The sequence below is a fragment of the Arvicanthis niloticus genome, chromosome 2 (assembly GCF_011762505.2).
Source record: "Arvicanthis niloticus isolate mArvNil1 chromosome 2, mArvNil1.pat.X, whole genome shotgun sequence".
Classification (NCBI taxonomy): domain Eukaryota; kingdom Metazoa; phylum Chordata; class Mammalia; order Rodentia; family Muridae; genus Arvicanthis; species Arvicanthis niloticus.
The window spans coordinates 93,105,261-93,124,017 of record NC_047659.1 but is presented as its reverse complement, the minus strand read 5'-3'; the positions used below and the strand labels follow the sequence as shown (position 1 = coordinate 93,124,017).

Below are 18,757 nucleotides of genomic sequence, written 5' to 3'. Positions count from 1 at the left end.
AATATAAAATGTATTCAAAACTTTCTCTTTGTGTTTCCTGTTAAGATCTAATGTTTTCTGCCAGCCATGGTAACACACTTTAATCCCAGCACTTGGGAGGCAGAGGCAAGTGGATTTTTGAGTTCGAGGCCAGCCTGGTCTACAGAGTGAGCTCCAGGACAGTAAGGGCTACACAGAAAGTTGAGAAAAAAAAAAGTTACTGCTGTCTGTCTTTATATTGAGACAAAGTCTTCTTATTACTGTGTAGCTCAGGCTGGTCTCCCCAGTTCTGGTGACTTGAAAGCTCTCATAAAGAAAAGATTCCATGTTTATGATTCTTTTTCTACTGACCTACATTTAATGTAAGTACTGGTTGAAAGTGACACTTTAAAGAAGAGGATACATCACTGTATTACTATATACAATATACACTTAAAGTGTGTAGCCATTTACTGCTATATGAAATATCACTCATGAATAGTTTGAACATTATTTTTAAAGTAATCAGTGAGTTCTATGCAGACAAACTAACACCATCTGAAGGCTCCTTCAAATTCCTTTAGTAATACTGGCTCACCATAGCCATGAGCTTCTAGGGAGGCATTAGCAGACAGTACGATTCAGAATCTCTACTAGTGTGATATTTTATTTACATTTCAGATGCCATCTCCTTTCCCCATTTTCCAATTCCTGAACATTAAAAGCAAAAACGGGGCCAGTGAGATGGCTCAGCAGGGAATGTTGAGTCTATCTTTCTGACACATATATTCCAAATTGTGAAAGTAAACACGCTAGGTGCACTAAAATCTAATTCACAAACCTTCATAGGTATTGTGAGCTGGGAATAAAGCTTAGTGATAGATCACTTGTCTAGAATATATTAGGCTGTGTGCTCAATTCCTAGGACTATGACAAACAAACCAATAAAAAATGCTGTAAAACTACTTTAACATTAAATTTAACCAGAATTAAATATTGAGGGCAGGAGAGATATTCAGCTGGTAAAAGTCCTTGCTGCAAAAGTCTGCTGACCTGAGTTCCATCTGGGAACCCAAGGTAAGGGTGAAAGGAGAAGAGTCCCACAATTACCCTCTGATCTCTGCAATTCTCACTGCGGCACTTGACAGGGTTTCCCTTGGAGCCCTGGCTGTGCTATCCTGAAACTCTTTGTGTAAACCAGACTGGCCACAAACTCATAGAGATCTGCCTGCCTTTGCAGCTCTGAGTGCTGGGATTAAAGGTGTGCATTACCACACCCAGCCATGATCTTGTTAATTTTTTTTTCTTCTAACTACATTCCAAACAGGTGAATGAACATTTGGGATTGAAGCTAAAGGTTAAGCCTACTTGTTTATTTGGAGATTACAATGTATAGGAATGTCAGACTTTGATTAAATTTGGCAAATTATGTTTTATTGTGCTATCACTAAGCTTTATTCCCAGTTCACAATAGTTATGAATGTTTGTGTATCTATACGGTCATAAAGTGTTGTCAAATCTTTTGCAGAGACAGAAAGCTTTATGACCTGTGGCCATATCCACCTAACATAGAGTTGTGGATCTACAAGATCTTTTTAAATTGAAAATGATTTCCAATTTTTTGGGGGGAAGGAGGTTATGTTTTTTCGAAACAGGTTTCTTTGTGCAGTCCTGGCTATCCTTGAACATACTGTAGATCTCAAACTCAGAAATAACTTGTCTCTGCTGGGATTAAAGGACACCCAGTAATTCCCAATATTTATTACATTTATTTAGTAATGTAGTGTGTGTGTGTCCACACACCTACTTCAGTGTGTATGTGTCAGTCAAAGTATAACTTGGCCCTCTCCCCACCTATCATGTGCCTTTTAGGGATGGAATTCAGGTCCTCAGTAAATTCACCTCATTCCTATTTGGGAATTATAACAATCTTCTTCTTCTTGTGTGTGTGTGTGTGTGTGTCTGAGCTTGGTACCCACAAAGTACATAAGATGGGGACTCTAGAGCTAGAGTTATAGGCAGTTGTAAGCCACCTGATGTGGGGGGACTGTAAACCAAATTCAGATTCTCTTCAAAGTGAATATGCACTCTTAATTGTTGAGACATGTCTTCCCCTGCCCCCTTTAAAAAGATTTATTTGTTTATTGTGTGTATTTGTGATGTGTGTGTGTGTCTGTATGTGTGTGTGGTATGTGTGATGTGTGCACGATGCCTGCAGAGGTCAGAAGGTGTTGGATTCTTTGGAGCTAGAGGTATAGGTGGCTATGAGTTGCCCAACATGGGCACTGGGAAACAAACACAAGTCTTCTGCAAAAATGTAGGCACTCTTAACTTCAGAGCTCATCTCTGGCCATCCCCAACCCTCTCCCCACCCACTTTAAGATAAAAGAATCCTCTAATTGAATCTGGAGTTCTTCATTTCAGTTAGGCTGGTCCACTAGTGAGCCCCTCTACCCTACTGATTAACACACACACACACACACACACACACACACACACACACACACACACACACACAGATTCATTATTTTTTTGAGACAGGGTATCACTTTGTCGCTCTGCATGGTCTAGAGCTCATTTGTAAATCAGACTGGCCAGGAACTAAGAGATCCAACTGTCTGTGCCTCTGGAGTTTTGGATTAAAGGTATGTAGTGCCTTATAATTTTTAAATATAAGAGAATACAAAAAGTACAGGATTTAGAATCTCGAAACAAAACATATAAAGTGAAGATATTAATTATACATTAAATATGATTATGTATTAATAAATAATTTCATTGTTTATCCAAAGAAATAAAATTAAAATACTGATAGGACAACTTTATCAGTGCTTAACAAATGCTTGCTAGGCTGGAAAACAAAAAGTAAGACACTCTGGCACTACTGAAGTTACTACTATAGCAGAGAAGACAGAAAGCAAACAGGTAATTACAGAACAATATGATAAGCTGTATATACTAATGAAAGTATGCTCTACAGTTTGAAGTAGTATGAGAAGAGAAACTGACATGGACAAGATAATGTAGGCATGAGTTAGGGCTATACCAACTTGGTGACCATACAGTGGCATTTCAAAATATGGTTAAGAGCTTGCTAAAAACTGAACAAACACATATTAAAGAGTATTTCCACTTCCAAATAACAGTCTTGGGTTTATGAGCTGAGTGGCAGAGCACATGCCTAGTATGTACATGCTCTGAACTCTGTTCCCAGCACCTGAGCAGCAGTCTCAAACTTTAACATGCATGTAAAGAAGGTGTAAGTCAAAGCCTGCAATCCTCATAAGCAGTCTGACCAGAGATGTGGAAGCTTTATCCCTATTGGCTAGCTTTTACAGTGTAGGAAAGTGCTATGCATGTTACTGAAGAGACAAGTCACCATCAGTTTCATCCAGCTGTGAACCCTGTGATCTTCAGTCTTATCCAGCTGTGAGTCCTGAGAGCTACCATGAGGAATGGTCTGGCAAGACAAGCCCACAGGAGAAGCAGTGTCATCGACATCATGGAAGTAACCATTTTCTGGTAGAATGTAAGGTCTGCTCCATAAAATGAAACCCATACCTGGCACTATTACTGGGACCAAGAACCTGTGGCTGCAGAGGTCATAGGCTCTACAGGAAAAACATTCTCCTAAATAGACATAGTATGGAACCAACTCCCAGTGGCTTATCTTTATATAGATAGATGAATCCATCTCTCAGTCCTCATCAGTAAAACTTTATATCATAGAAGATTATGATGAACACAGATACTCACAATTGGTCAAGGCACAGAGAATAAGACTGCAGGATGTCTAACCCTAAATAGGACATGTATATCAGATCTCCTTGTCCTCTCAAAGCTCTGGGATCATTGTGGAAGATAAAGAAGAAAGAATATAAGAGGAGGTGGAGGATGACTGGAAGGACACCATGTCTTATTAACTCAACAGGACAGCTATATATAAACATATTAACTCAAAGCAGCTGTAGACAACAGAAACAAATCCCAAGATGGAGAACGGAGGCAGGCACCAAGTCCCACCGTAGCTAAGGAACTTTTGGCAATTGATAACTGCTGGAAAAGGGAGAAGTCAGGTTTTTGTTTGTTTGGTTTTGTTTTTTCCTTTTATGGTTTTTCAAGACAGAGTTTCTCTGTGTAGCCATGGCTGTCCTCAAACTCAGAGATCTACCTGCTTCTACCTCTCTAGTGCTGGGCCCAAAGGCATGTACCACCACTGCCTGGCAGAAGTCACTTTTCTTTAAGATTGTAATCCTTTAGAAAGTAAACCTCATTAAAGTGAAAGGTCACACAAAGAAAAATACATAGGCAACATGAAAGACAAAACTGGGTGATTAGGGAATGGTATAAATTTGAAGATTTGGGGTTGGGGGAAGAGGTCAATGATCAAAACACATTGCATGAAATTCTCAAAAATACTGAAAAATTTTTTTACTTATGTATTTACTTATTTAAGCAGGGTCTCACTGTGTAGCTTGCTTTCTTCTTTCTCTCTTTCTCTCTCTCTTTCTCTCTTTCTCTCTCTCTTTCTCTCTTTCTTTCTCTGTCTCTTTCTTTCTTTCTTTCTTTCTTTCTTTCTTTCTTTCTTTCTTTCTTTCTTTCTTTCTTTCAACAGGGTCTTACTGTGTAGCTTTGGAAGGCCTAGAATTTACTTTGAAAATTAGGCTGGCCTTGAAATCACAGAGATCACCCTATCCCTGTCTCCCAAGTGCTGGGATTAAAGGCGTGTGCTACCATCCCTAGTCAAAAAAAAAAAAAGCTTGAAGTGAGATAATTTAATGTGCAACAGTTAGACAGTTAGCTAGGAAAGGTGAAACTCAACTGAGAAAATGCTTCCATTAGATAAAAATGATTTACTTGGAAAGACCCAGTCCACTGTGAACAGTGCCACTTGTGGGTAAGTGGTCCTGGGATGTTTGAGAAAGCAGGCTGAGTGAGCAAGCCAGAGGGAACAAGGCAGAAAGCAGCATGCCTCCATGGTCTCTGTTCTAGTTCCTGTTCTGATTTCCCTTCATGGAGGACTTATAAGCTGTTTCCTACTCTAGTTGCTTTTGGTAATCATGTTTCATCACAATAAGGTAACTGTTGCTAACAATTTCCAAGGTAAAATGAAATTTGTTAAGAATGGGGAAATAATAGGGCTGGAGAGATGGCTCAGAGGTTAAGAGCACTGACTGCTCTTCCTGAGGTCCTGAGTTCAATTCCCAGCAACCACATGGTGGCTCACAAACTTCTGTAATGAGATCCAATGCCCTCTTCTGGTGTGTCTGAAGACAGCTACAGTGTACTCATATACATGAAATAAATAAAATCTTAAAAAAAAAAAAAAGACTTCTCCTCCTAACCCCAAACAATTCCACCAACTGAGGACTAGGTAGTCAAATAGAAGAATGGGGAAATAAATGGACATAGGGTTAGAGAAAAAGTAAATCATTATAAACTTAAAAGGGGAGAAGAGAGGAAACTCACCCTCCAAGTATGACAACACATAGCTGTAACACAACCCAGCACTGAGGAAGAGGAAGGAGGGAGGGAGAATCAGAAGGTCAAGGGCCTGTCAGCTAGTAAGGAGTTCTAATCCAGCTTGGGGAAGAGATTTTGTCTCAAAAACAAAACAAACACAAACAAAAAACATTCTAGGGCAATAAGAAGCTGGTTCAGTGGGTAACGGAGCTTACTACCACACCTGACAAGTCAATCCTTGGAAGAAGAGAACTGGTTTGGCAAAGTCATCTTCCACCTGTGGCACACATATGCACACATATACACACTAAATAAAAAATGTAAAAATGTTTTCAAATGTTGCATATTGTGGCTCATGCTTATAATTCCAATACTCAAGAGGCTTAGGGACTGACCTGTGTTCAGTTTAATCAAAGCTACACAGCAAGAATATCTCAAACATCAACAATGAGGAGCTGAAATGTATCAGTGGTTAAAATCACTTGATACTCTTGGGTTCTGTTGCCAGCATCTAATCTGGCAACTTAAAATGCCTATAGCTAGTTTCAGGGGATCTAACACCCTCTTCTGGAGTCCACAGGTAGTTACATTTATATGTTATATATACATACATTCAAGCACATATGCACACATAAAATAAATGAATCTTAAAAAAAAAACCTAGAAGACAAACTAGAAAAACAAAACAAACCTCCAAAACAAACAATAACAACAAAATGAAGAAGCTAACTTCTCCAAACAAAAACATAAAAACCTTCTGCATCAAATTCAGGAAAGCAGCAAGAGACAAAACAGACACATAAAACCAGCACTGGTTCTAAGTGCTAGAACTGAAGAATCTGAAAATTAATAATAATACAAGCAGAATAAGATAGTGAGGGATAATTAAAACAGAAGTAGCACAAAATTTGTATACAAGCACTGCTGAAAGAAATCAAAGATGACATAACAAAATGAAACGCATGATTACTATGAAGACGGCAATATTTTCAGATGGGATTGACAGTCAATGCAATTCTTAACCTAACTGCTGGGGCTAGAAATACAGTTCACCAGGTAGGTAAAGTGCTTGTTGAACAAGCACAAGAACCCAAAGTGATCCCCTGAACCCACATTAAAAAGAAACAGAAACACTGGGCAAGGGGTCACATTCATAGATGATGCTGGGAAGAGGGGATGGGGCCTGGGGCTAGTTAACTGGTCATCCAGTTGTGCCACATGAGCCCCAGGTTCAGTGAAGAGACCTGGTGTCACAAAGTAAGGGAGAGCAATTACAGAAGACATCAACCTCTGACCTCTACACACATGTGCACAAACAAACATGTATATATACATATACTCCCCAACACACACACACACACACACACACACACACACACACACACACACGAAGTGAGATAACCAATTGCCTTTAGAGCAGAACAGATCCTTTAAAAACAACCTCACAGAATTACACTGGATTGTGAATAGATAAAATAACTTGAGGAACAAAAACACAGCTGAATGACTCTCAAGTCACAGTCTCTAAACTATTTTGATGGATGATGATAATCAAAACAGTCTGATCTTGACATTAAGGACAGACATGAATACCACAGAACATAATTCATAATCCAGAATTAAACCTATACATTGGTGGTCAATCGATTTTTGGTAAGAATGTTAAGATTATTCAATGGGAGTCTTCCCCCATCTCCTTTTGTGGTGCTAGGGTTTGAAATTAGAGGAATAGTAAGAAAGTAGCCCATAGAATTGAGAAAAATGCTGTATGATGGTGGCTCATGCCTTTATCCCAGCACTCAGGAGGCAGACAAGAGTGTATCTCTCAGTTCAAGGCCAGCCTGGTCTGCAGAATAAGTTCCAGCAGGACAGTGAGGACTATATAAAGAAACCCTAGCTCAGAAGCTGGAGAGATGGCTCAGTGGATAAGAGCACTGACTGCTCTTCCAGAGGTCCTGAGTTCAAGTCCCAACAACCACATGGTGGCTCACAACCATCTGTAATGGAATCTAATGCCCTCTTCTGGTGTGTCTGAAGAGAGCATGGTGACACATGCCTTTAATCCCAGCACTTGGGAGGCAGAGGCAGGTGGATTTCTGAATTTGAGACCAGCCTAGAGAGTTCCAGGATAGCCAGGGCTACACAGAGAAGCCCTGTCTTGAAAAAAAACAACAAAAAAAGTTGAAAACTTTATATATATGTGTGTGTGTGTGTATACACACACACACATGAAGGGAGGGAGAGAGAGGGAAGGGTAGTGGAACTTTAGACAGTGGGTCTAGCATCCAATATACACAGAAAATAATAGATATAGTATCTCCGATATATAAGAAACTCTCACAACTTAACAACAACAACATCCAGTTTTAAAAATGGGCTAACAACTTTTTAAATGGATATTTCTCCCAGATTTATCCAAAAGGAGCTTAGTCTTTAGAAACACGAATCAAAGCCAAAAGGACTGAAGCCTAGGATGCCAGTGCAAGACCTGGGTTTGATCCCCAGCACTGAAAAACAAAGAGTATGCGAAACAAAATACCTCATCACATCCAGTAGGCTGACAGCACAAAGAGAAAAGGCCAGCGGATGGGAAAATGATTAAATGTTGCTGAAGGTGTGGAGGAAAAAAAAAAAAAAAAGGCAGTGCCTCAATGTAGTCCAGACTGGCCTCAAACTCACTATGGAAGCTGAGATTGCAAGTATGTCTGTTTTTATGTAGTGCTGGTAATCAAAGACAGGCCAGGGATTACTGCATGCTGGGCAAGCATTCTACCAACTGAGTCATATCCCCCACCTTGGAACTCTTCCATATTCAGGGAAGGAATGTATTAATAAAATGGTGCAGCTGTTATGGAAAACAGCCTGGCAGTTCCTCAAAAAGCTAAACATAGAATTATTATGTGACTCAGCAATACCACATCTACGTACATATCCAAAAAGCTTTAGACAGGTGTTAGCAAGAAATCTGTACATGAATCTTCATGGCAGTACTCCTTATAATATTCAGTAGAAATAAGTCAAGTGCCCATGAATAGTTGAATAAACAAATGAATCCATACACTGATTATTACCTAGCTTATAAAGGAATAAAACAGTAATACATTCTATACCACTCTAAGAGCTGAAGCCTGCTAAGAAGCCTGGCACTACAGGGCAGCTTGAACCCTGACTCCTCTGGCCTTTACTCCTCCTTTATGCTCATACAAGTGTACCACCACATTTGGTTTAAGGCCACATATTTTATGATTCTACTTACTGAAGCAGATTGGTGGTTGCCAGGGCTCTAAGGAGAGAACAGAGAAATGACAATTTAATGGGTTCAGGGTTCTTCCAGCTGCCCTTCCAAAGGATAAGAATTCAATTCCCAGCACCCACATGGTGGCTCCCAACTATCTATCACTCTAGTTCCAGGGAATCCAGAGTCCTCTTCTTATCTCTTTAGGGACCTGCGCTTGCTTCACTCCCAAAAATACACATAAATTTAAAAAAGTAAAGAAAATACATAAATAAACAAAGCCCTCTAAAAGCACAACAGTAAAATTAACATTTTTAAAGTCATTTATTAAAGACTAATATCTGATTTTTTCTAAAAGATCTGATATAAGTATGTAGATCAATCTATAAAAATTTCAGGGTAAGTGATTTTTTAAAAAAAAAAATCAATATACATATTACATACCAGGAAATCATTAAAGTAAACTTTCTCATATAAAAACCATAGGTAGCTAGGCTGCTCAGCAGGCTAAAGAGGAGGATCTCTTGAGCCCAGTGTTCAGGTCAGCATGGGCAACATAGTGAGATCTTACCTCAAAAACAATAAATACTATTTTTAAAAAACAAGGCTATCAACAGGGCAAGAGACTGAACCCAGGGCTTTGTACAGTGGTGTGCTACCACTGAGCTTCACCTCCAGACCCCAGTAATATACCCTGAAGGAACTCATATTCTAAATATCCTATAAGATAAAAATTAATGTGGCCAGCTCACAGGGCAACGGATAATATTAACCATCTGCAGTGACTGCACTGAGAACTCTCTAAAGACACATGGGCTGCAAAGCTGGCCAAGCATTTGACTCAGTAACTTCATTCTTTGAACTACACTTGAATTTAAAGTAGAAGGAATAAATAATCAGGAAAAAAATCATGACAATTAAAATGAAAAAAAATAATCTAAATAGTAAGGGTAAAAAGCACAATGGAATATAGATATTAAAAATGTGTATGTGGGCCGGGCGGTGGTGGCGCACGCCTTTTAATCCCAGCACTTGGGAGGCAGAGACAGGCGGATTTCTGAGTTCGAGGCCAGCCTGGTCTACAGAGTGAGTTCCAGGACAGCCAGGACTACACAGAGAAACCCTGTCTCGAAAAACAAAAAACAAAAACAAACAAACAAAAAAAATTTATATGTGGGCTGGCCAGATGGCTCAGTGGGTAAATGTATGGTCAAATATGAAGGCCCAAGCTCAAAACCCAGGATTCCTGTAAGTGCCAGACACATGACCCTGGCAACTGTATTCCTATGGGTAGATGGAAGACAGAGACAGAAAAGTTCTAAGAAGTTCAAGAGCCAGCTAGCCTGGCAAATACTATGGAGAACAACAAATGGGCACCTGTCCTGAACAAGGTGATGCGGAGAGCCAGAGTAAAAGTGAGGCACACCTGAAGTTGTCCTCTGGCCACTTAAGCATTGTGGCACAGGGGCCTACATTCACACACACGCACACGTACACTCACACGCACACAACGAATGTATGTATTTTGTGTGCATGTGCGTGTATTTTACTGACACATACAAAATTATTGGAGAGATTGCTCAGTATTAAGATGACCTCTTTTCCAGAGGACCTAGGTTCGACTCTTAGTACCAACACAGTGGTTTACAATTGCCTTTAACTCCTGTTCCATGGATTTGACACTCTCTTCTGGCCTTCACAAACACCAGGCACATAGGTGGTACAAAGACATACATGCAGACAAAACACCCATACACATAAAATAAAATTAAAAATAAAATCAAAAGGTATGTAAGAGAGCTGGTGTAGTAGTACATCCCTGTAACACCAACACTTAAGAAGGGGAGATGGAGCCGGGCAGTGGTATCACATGCCTTTAATCCCAGCACTTGGGAGGCAGAGGCAGGCCGATTTCTGAGTTTGAGGCCAGCCTGGTCTACAGAGTGAGTTCCAGGACAGCCAGAGTTATATAAAGAAACCCTGTCTCAGTCTCAACACCACCCCCCCCCCCAAAAAAAAAGGAAGCTGAGATGGGGTGAAGACTACAAGTTCTAGGTTATCCTGGACTATATAGCAAGACCTTGCTCCTACCACCCTACAAAGGGCATATAACAAATAATGTCAATTGAAATGATTTTAAAAACAGTACATTGGGGGGCTGGAGAGATGTTCAGTGGTTTAGAGCACTTGTTACTCTTGCAGAGAACAAGATTCAGCTTCAGTAGCCACACAGTGACTCACAACTGCCTGTAACTCCAGTTCTAGGAGTCCCAACACTGTCTCCTGGCCTCCAAAGGTACTGAATGTACATGGTACATATACATACATGTAAGTAAAACATATAATTTTTCTTTAAAAGAAAGTATACATGCACTGATTTCAGTTCTTCATATTTATTAATGATACATGGAAAATAAGGCTTAGAAGGGGTCCTTTCAAAATAACTTATAGAGAGTAATTTCCCAGCATTATTTACAGACATTCTTTACCTACAAATTAATCTATGTATACTAAAATATAAATGAATACTAGCAAAAAATTTCTGTAGAATCAATGTTGTTAAAAGAATCTAGGTGACAAATTAAGAGCTTTATTATTATATAAACTTCTTTTTTAACATTTAACACTGTTTGTGTACACACATGTGCTTGAGTGCATGTGTGATGTTGCATATGCATGTGGAGGTCAAAGGAAAGTTTGCAAAAGCCAGTTGTCTGTCTCTCTCTCTCTCTTTTTTTTTTTTTCCTGTATTGGTCCTGGGGATCAATCTAGGGACATCACTGTCAGCAAGCGCCTTTCCTCACTGAGCCATCTTATCAACCCTATACTAGTATTTTTTTTCTTTTTCCTTCCTGTTTTTTTTTTTTTTTAAAGAACTGCATATATCCTAAACTCAACATGTACCAAGGATGACCTTGAACTCCTACTGCTGCTTCTACCTCCTAAAGGCTGAGACTACAGGTGTGCACTACCACTTCTAGTTTATGTGGAGCAAGGAATAAAGTCCAGGGCTTCATGCATGACAGGCAAGCACTCTATCCTCAGGACACCCCTCCCACCCCCACCCCCCTTTTTTTTTTTGTGAGACAAGGTTTCACTATGCTGTCCAAGCTAGTCTTGACTCATTAACCCTGGCTGGCTTCAAATTTGTGATCCTCCTGTCTCAGCCTTCAAAGTGCCAAGGACTGACTACAGGTGTGAGCCACCAGGACCAATTCATTTAAATCTCTTGTTCAATATTGTCCCCTGTCCTTGTTGAGAGAAAAGTTTTTCATCAGTCTGTGATGGTTACTGTCAACTTGCTAAGACCTAGACTCACTGAAGAAGCTAGCTTCTGGCATGTCAGTGGAAGAGTATCCAGGTTAGGCTAATTTAAGTTGCAAGATCCCCTCTAAATGTGGGTGGGCTAAGATCCCAGACTGAATAAAGAGAAAGGGAGCTGAGCACACCCAGCACTGTCGCACCTGAGGAGGCACTGTGGACAGCGGCCTCACACTCCGGCTGACATACCTTCCCCTACTAGACGGGCTGTACTGTGATCCAAAGTAAACACACCCTTCCTTAAATTGTTTTCCTCAGGTGTTTTGTTACAGCAATGAAACAAATAACTAGCATACGAGCCAATTCCACAGTGGGACTTTAGGAAAAAAAATTTTTCTCAACATATTTAAAAGTTAGCTATATTCTTACAAATAAAACATGTAGCATTTTAATCAAGCTGCACAAATACGCTTTAAAATATCATGGAAGAAAAGACAATTCATGTCCAAATTATATATTCATATATATATATATATATATATATATATATATATATATATATATATATATATATATATGTAACTGTTAGAAAATAGAAGTATTTGAATAAATGAAATATGTTGGCAAATTCTCAACCTATAAACAACCTGTGTGCAGACAGTACCATGTTTCTGGGACAGTTGCTGCCGTAACTGGAGCTTTTGAACATTCTATCTACTTAGAATTGAAGGAAAGAAGAAGCCATGAGGAGAAAATGGAATGGAAAGTAGTTTAAGGAGCTGACCTAAGAGATAGCGCCAACAGCAAATCCTCTCTGCTACCATAGGTTTTCCTTACAGATCCCAAGAACCCATTAACTAGGGGTCTACAGATTCAGAGATGTTAATACCAAAATCAGTGTCTTTGAAGTAACTAAGCAATAAACTTCATTCCACAGTGCTGAGTGTGTTCACATCCACATGAGGCAGACACAACTGGAAAGATGGAGGAGGAAGCGGCACTGGGCTTCCCTACAGCAGCCTGTCCAGGTGTCTGCTCTCCCCAATAGTCCACTTCTCAAAACTACTTTCCACCCTCCTAATCAAACTTTCCATCATTAGACTCACAAACTGTATCTTCTCTATTTCTCCAAAGAGTTTTAATGTTCAAAAACTAAGCATTGTTTAAGAAATCAACTCACCTGAAATTTATTAACAACGGTGACCATGATAAGCCTTTTACAATTTCTTTAGACTATTTTCTAGTCATTTAAAAACTATTTTCTTTTAAATTTTAACAGAACCACTCTTTCTCTTTACACATCCGTTAGAGCACAACAGTGAAATCACAATTCAGTCTCGCACAAAAACATATTTAAAGAACTCCTGTTAGTACAGCATTCATAGTATTCATCAACTGATTCTTACTTTGCTTCAACTTGTGGAAATCATTGGCTCTGTCCCTGGTGGCCTGCTTTAGTGTGTCTGTTTGAATTCTGGGTTCTCGCTCCAGGTTTGGGCCTGGAACTATGTGCTGCAGAGGATTTGAAGGGTTCTGTTTTGAAGTACTGGGATTTTCATTCTGGCTTAGATGTGAACCTGCAGTATAAAATCAAATTAAAAGAATGTAATTTTTTTTTTTGAGACAGTTTTTTTATGTGTAGCCCTGACTATCCTGAAACTCAGTCTATAGGCCATGCTGGCCTTGAACTCAAGAGATCCACCTGCCTCTGCCTCCTGAGTGCTAAGATTAAAGGCCTGTGCTGTCATCACCACCATCAGTGCCACCACCACCTGGCTAAGAATGTAACTCCCCACCCTTCTTTGGAGTCAAGTACCAAATCCAGGGCCTTATACTTGCTATGTAAGCAGCCTACTGAACTAAATCTGCAACCAGAGAATATAATTCTTTAACAGAACAATTTCATATGACCTGCTTTAGAAAAGCAAAATACTGTAGCCATCTGACATTGGCAAGTCACAGAGCTGGTTTGTTATTAAGTTTTACTCTATTTTATCAAATGCCACTTCATCTGTAGCTAAGAATCTCCACCACTGACTACAAACTTATTCAACCTCTTTTGTCTCTAGGTTTCTACACAGGAGCAATGACATTCATTTCCTCTCCTTCCAAACCCCAAACAGCTGCTAGAGATCGCTAAGACCTGCTTTTTATATGTCACCTTCATCTATATGATTCCTAGCTGTTATTTTCTAATTCTTTTTCATCAGTGTGTCTTTTATCCCATCAATATCTTGGCTTTATTTTTTTTTCCAAAATTGAGAAAAGAAACTATGCTTTTACACAAGCTAGAGAATTCTGTTACTGAGCTGCATCCCGAGCCCACTAGACTCTATATGGCTAATAGTTTTGAAATCAGAAAGGTCCTCAGCCAGCAATCTCTACATCTTATGTGTGTGCATGTGTGTTATGTGCCAATCATTTAAAAAATATATTAATTTCCAAAACAAATGTTTTTTTACCATACTGCTAAATTATATGTTCTACTTACTTTATAGTAACACTTGAATAATAAATTGGTTCTCAAATGGAATGCTAAATGAGACTTTATACCTGGAGCCATGTTTGGCGAGAGAGGCTGTCCAGTTGGAAGATGAGAGATTGTTTGATGACTTTCATGTTGAGAAGCTAACACAGGGGGCTTCTTTAAAGCTACAAGAAAAAAGATCCACATTATTCCCATTAAAAATACTATGATTTTTAAAATACAAACACTATGAATCAATTTACACAACAGTAATCCTGTGTGTATCCTAATTTTGTTATCTTTACCTTTGTCATATTAAAAAATTCTTATATGATTATTAAATTATATACTATCAATTCTGTCTTGCAGGCTATCATATTCAACAGTTCCTGGGCACATAACAGGCACTTAAGCAAAGAGTTTATGAATAAACAAACAAGTCAATCTCTTTAAATATAATGACTTACAACCATGAGATCTTTTTATATAAATAATTACAAGCAAAAATTAGTACTTGTTGATGAGGCAAAACATTAAGAAGAAAGTACTCTCAGTTGCTCAACATTTTTTATGGCATTTGTATTTACTTATTTTGTGTAGATGAGTGTGTTGGGAGCAGAGGAGCCAGGATACCAAAAGGTGGGTCATGGGGATTTAACTCAGATCATCAGGTTTGGTGGCAGGTGCTTTTTACCCATGGAGTCTATTGCTGAACCCTCAATTTAAAATAAGAAAACAAGACATAACTATAGTGACAGTTCAGGAATTTTGGCTTCTTTAAAAAAAAAAAAACACAGAAATATTGTAAGAATGTGTTTTTGTTTGAATCCCAGGGGTAGGAACATAGAGCTATTTCAGACTGTCTATAGCAGCGAACTATGATTTGCCTCGTGCTCTAGCAGAGGCATGGTTTTGCCAGTTGCAGATAGTTTCTGCGATTGTGTGCAGTTTGGAATTCTGGGAACTTTTCAGAGGGTATATAAATGCTAGAGCCCTGATAGGTGTGGTTGGTGGTCATTCAGGAGGGTTGGCTGCAGTTTGTTAGTAGTCATTCTCAAAGAAGAAACGAAGGAAATAAATCAGATTCAGGGATCTCTCTTTTTCTCTTCTCTATCCTTCTTTCTCTCCTATGTAGTGATAGGAGGTGAAACTGGGGGGATAAAGGGTAGGAAAAAGAACCCACAAAGTAGCAAAGACCAGCTACATATGAGTTTTATTTAGTATTCAGCCCGAGCTGGCCTCCAACATATGGCTATAACTATTATCCTCATGATGAGATTACAGGCATGAGCCACCATGTCTGGCTCTGGAATTTTTACTTTCTATGTCTTAAACATTTATTTTAATTGTATGTGTGTGTGCATGTATGTGTGTGCATATGTGTATGTCTGAGTATATGTATGTGCACTATGTGCATGCTGGAGCCTATGGAGTTCAGAAGAGGGGTCAGTTCCCTGGAACTGGAGTTGCAGATAGTTGTAAGCTGCCACATGGATGTGAGGATCTGAACCTGGGTCCTTTGCAAGAACAGTAAATACTCTTAACCATTGAACCGTTTCTCCAGCCCCTGGAATTTTTATTTTTAAGATGGGAAATGTTATTTGTACAAAGAGCTTTACCAACAGAGTTAGAGACTTCTTCTCTCTTAAGAAATGAAGGTCAACAGGAAAGATTACTTTTTATGCACCAGCACTCACTCCAATATATCCCTGCACAGAAGAAGAACATGACAGGAAAGTTGACAGACCACAGGAAAACTAAGAAAAAAGGAAACAGGAGGGAAAGGAAAAAAGAAGAAGAAAGGAGAAGGGAGAAGGGAGAAGGGAGAAGGGAGAAGGGAGAAGGGAGAAGGGAGAAGGGAGAAGGGAGAAGGGAGAAGGGAGAAGGGAGAAGGGAGAAGGGAGAAGGGAGAAGGGAGAAGGGAGAAGGGAGAAGGGAGAAGGGAGAAGGGAGAAGGGAGAAGGGAGAAGGGAGAAGAAGAAGAAGCTCCTACCTATGAACACAGGCACAATTTATTTCCTAAAGATTGGTGTGGTAAATTTGGTGGTATATGATCCTATTTATTTTTGCTGGATACAGAACCAGCTTTCCCTTCTGTTTAGGGGACAGGGCCTTTAATTCTGACATTGAAGATATAGATGAAATTGAGTATGTCAGTTTGTTTGTTTGTTTGTTTGTGAGAGAGGGTTTTCTCTGTAGTTCTGGCTGTCCTGAAACTTGTTTTGTAGATCAAGCTGGCCTCAAACTCCAGAGATCTGCTTGCCTCTGCCTCCTGAGTGCTGGGATTAAACGCTTGGGCCACCATGCCTGGTTTGAATAAATGACTTTTTATTTGGGCCATCAAATACATTCCAATCATATATAATTTCTCTTTCCCTTCTTCTACAACAAAGAAGGCTAATATGAACATGTGGAATCATAACAGAAGCCACTGTTCAGATGTTCAAAAAGAGCATCAAGCTTTAAGATGAAAATAAAGAAACCTTTGTCATTTTAGGATACTGTTAATTTGAAGATGTCTAGTAGAGATTACTTCCTAGTCTATCCTAACTAGAACATATTACTTGGGTCATTTTTACAGTTTACTTAAATTTTATGTCACTTATTACATAGTGTCTAAACTTAAGTATACAAGAAGTCTGGCATTTACTCTGAGAAAACACCACTCATGTATACAGAGCTGTTCTCTGCAGACTTTGTCACCATCACACCTTGTTTCCACTGCTATCTGCAATGCCCAACATACAGGTCTACACACAAAGCCTTTCAGAGGTACTTCAGTTCAATTCTCAGCAACCATATGGTGACTCACAACCATCTATAATAAGGTCTGATGCCCTCTTTGGGCATACAGGTATACATGTAGATAGAACACTCATATTCGTGAATAATAATAAATCTTTAAAAAGAAAATACTGGTAATTGGCCAGAGAGATGGTCCAATGAGTTAAGGCAACTGTCACAAAACCTAACAACCTGAGTTTTAATCAGCTCTCACAGTTGTTCTCTGATCTTCACACATATGCCATGACATGCACTTAATCTCTTTGATACACACACACACACACACACACACACACACACACTAAATGCAATAAAAGGTTTGTTTTAAATTCTGGCAATTAATAAGCAGCACCAGACACACATAAATCTGTAGGTTTTCTAGATTCTACAAAAACCAAACCAAACCAAAACTAATGGAGGACAGAGTATGGTGGTGCATGCCTGTAACCCCTGTCACTCAGGACGCTGAAGCAGGAAAAGTCAAAGGCCATCCAGGGCTACACAGCTGAAGTCCATCTCAAAACAACAGCATCAAGAGAATGCAGCCACATAAAAACAATGTAATTAATGTTAGTTCAATGCTCCACTAAGTCTCACTTACCAGCAGGAAGCTCATCTACTTTTGCGAGATCATTTTCTTCTACTCCAGGCATCCCCGCATCACCAACTCGTTTGACTGGTTCTGCCCAAGGTACAAAAGAAGGCACCACTATGTTTATGTGGATATAAATTGAAAATGACTGGAAGGAGTGTAAAGACCAGTTTCTAATGTCACAGATTATAAGTGAACACCTTGTTTGAAACTTAGTTTTATCTTTTTTTTTTCCTTTTAATGTTTTAAAAAACATACTTTCTTTAGTGTGTATGTGCATGCATGTGTGCATGACGTGGCGGTCAAGGGAGTCTTTCCACTGCTGAAGTAGTGTCTCTGTTATGTGTGCTATGCTTAACAGAACAGGCTAGCTGGCCTGATTGCTTCCAGAAAAATGTTTCCATCTCCTACCTCACGTAGTTCTGGGGTTGCAGATGTGTGCCACTACATCACCTTCTGAATGTACATGTGAGGAGCTCAACTCTGGCTGTCAGACATGCACAGTTAGTGACTTTACCATCTGAGCCCACTCCTTGGCCCTGATTCAGTTTTAATTAAAATAATTTTTTCTCTTTTATCACAGGACCAAAATTTTAAACAATACAGACATTAAATCATCTCAGAACTAATATCAAACAAGTTTTTAATGATTTGAATATATTTCAAAACAGGAAGAAATGGTCAATCTCGTATCAACACAAAGCTTACCTTTCCCCTGTGGCAGACGATTGCTTGCAGGGTCCTCATCCCTGTCTGCATCCTTTCCAGGCACATCTGGAACGTTTTCAGGTGCCACATGATCATTTCTACTCAATTCTTTTCCATCATTTGATTGGATCTTACGAGTCTCCTGATGTGGGATAAAGATGTAGTAACAATAAATATTTTCAGTTTTGAATCATTAAGCCACTGATAAAACAGTGTGTGTGTGTGTGTGTGTGTGTGTGTGTGTGTGTGTGTGTGTTTGTGCGCGCAGGCAAGTGCAGTTATCCATAAG

The 18,757-nt window shown here is 39.3% G+C and overlaps 1 protein-coding gene across 2 annotated transcripts in view; it reads right to left on the bottom strand.

Moving 5' to 3' along the window:
- The window catches only part of Golm2 (golgi membrane protein 2), a 64,985-nt gene that overhangs the window by 10,263 nt on the left and 35,965 nt on the right, over positions 1-18,757 (bottom strand). For both annotated transcript variants that reach the window (XM_034494560.2, XM_034494562.2), the window contains exons 5-8: positions 18,469-18,610; positions 17,770-17,850; positions 14,471-14,569; positions 13,324-13,494 (exon numbers count right to left, since the gene is read on the bottom strand). In XM_034494560.2, coding sequence (XP_034350451.1) covers positions 13,324-13,494; positions 14,471-14,569; positions 17,770-17,850; positions 18,469-18,610 — 493 coding nt within the window. The remainder of the gene's footprint in view (positions 1-13,323; positions 13,495-14,470; positions 14,570-17,769; positions 17,851-18,468; positions 18,611-18,757) is intronic.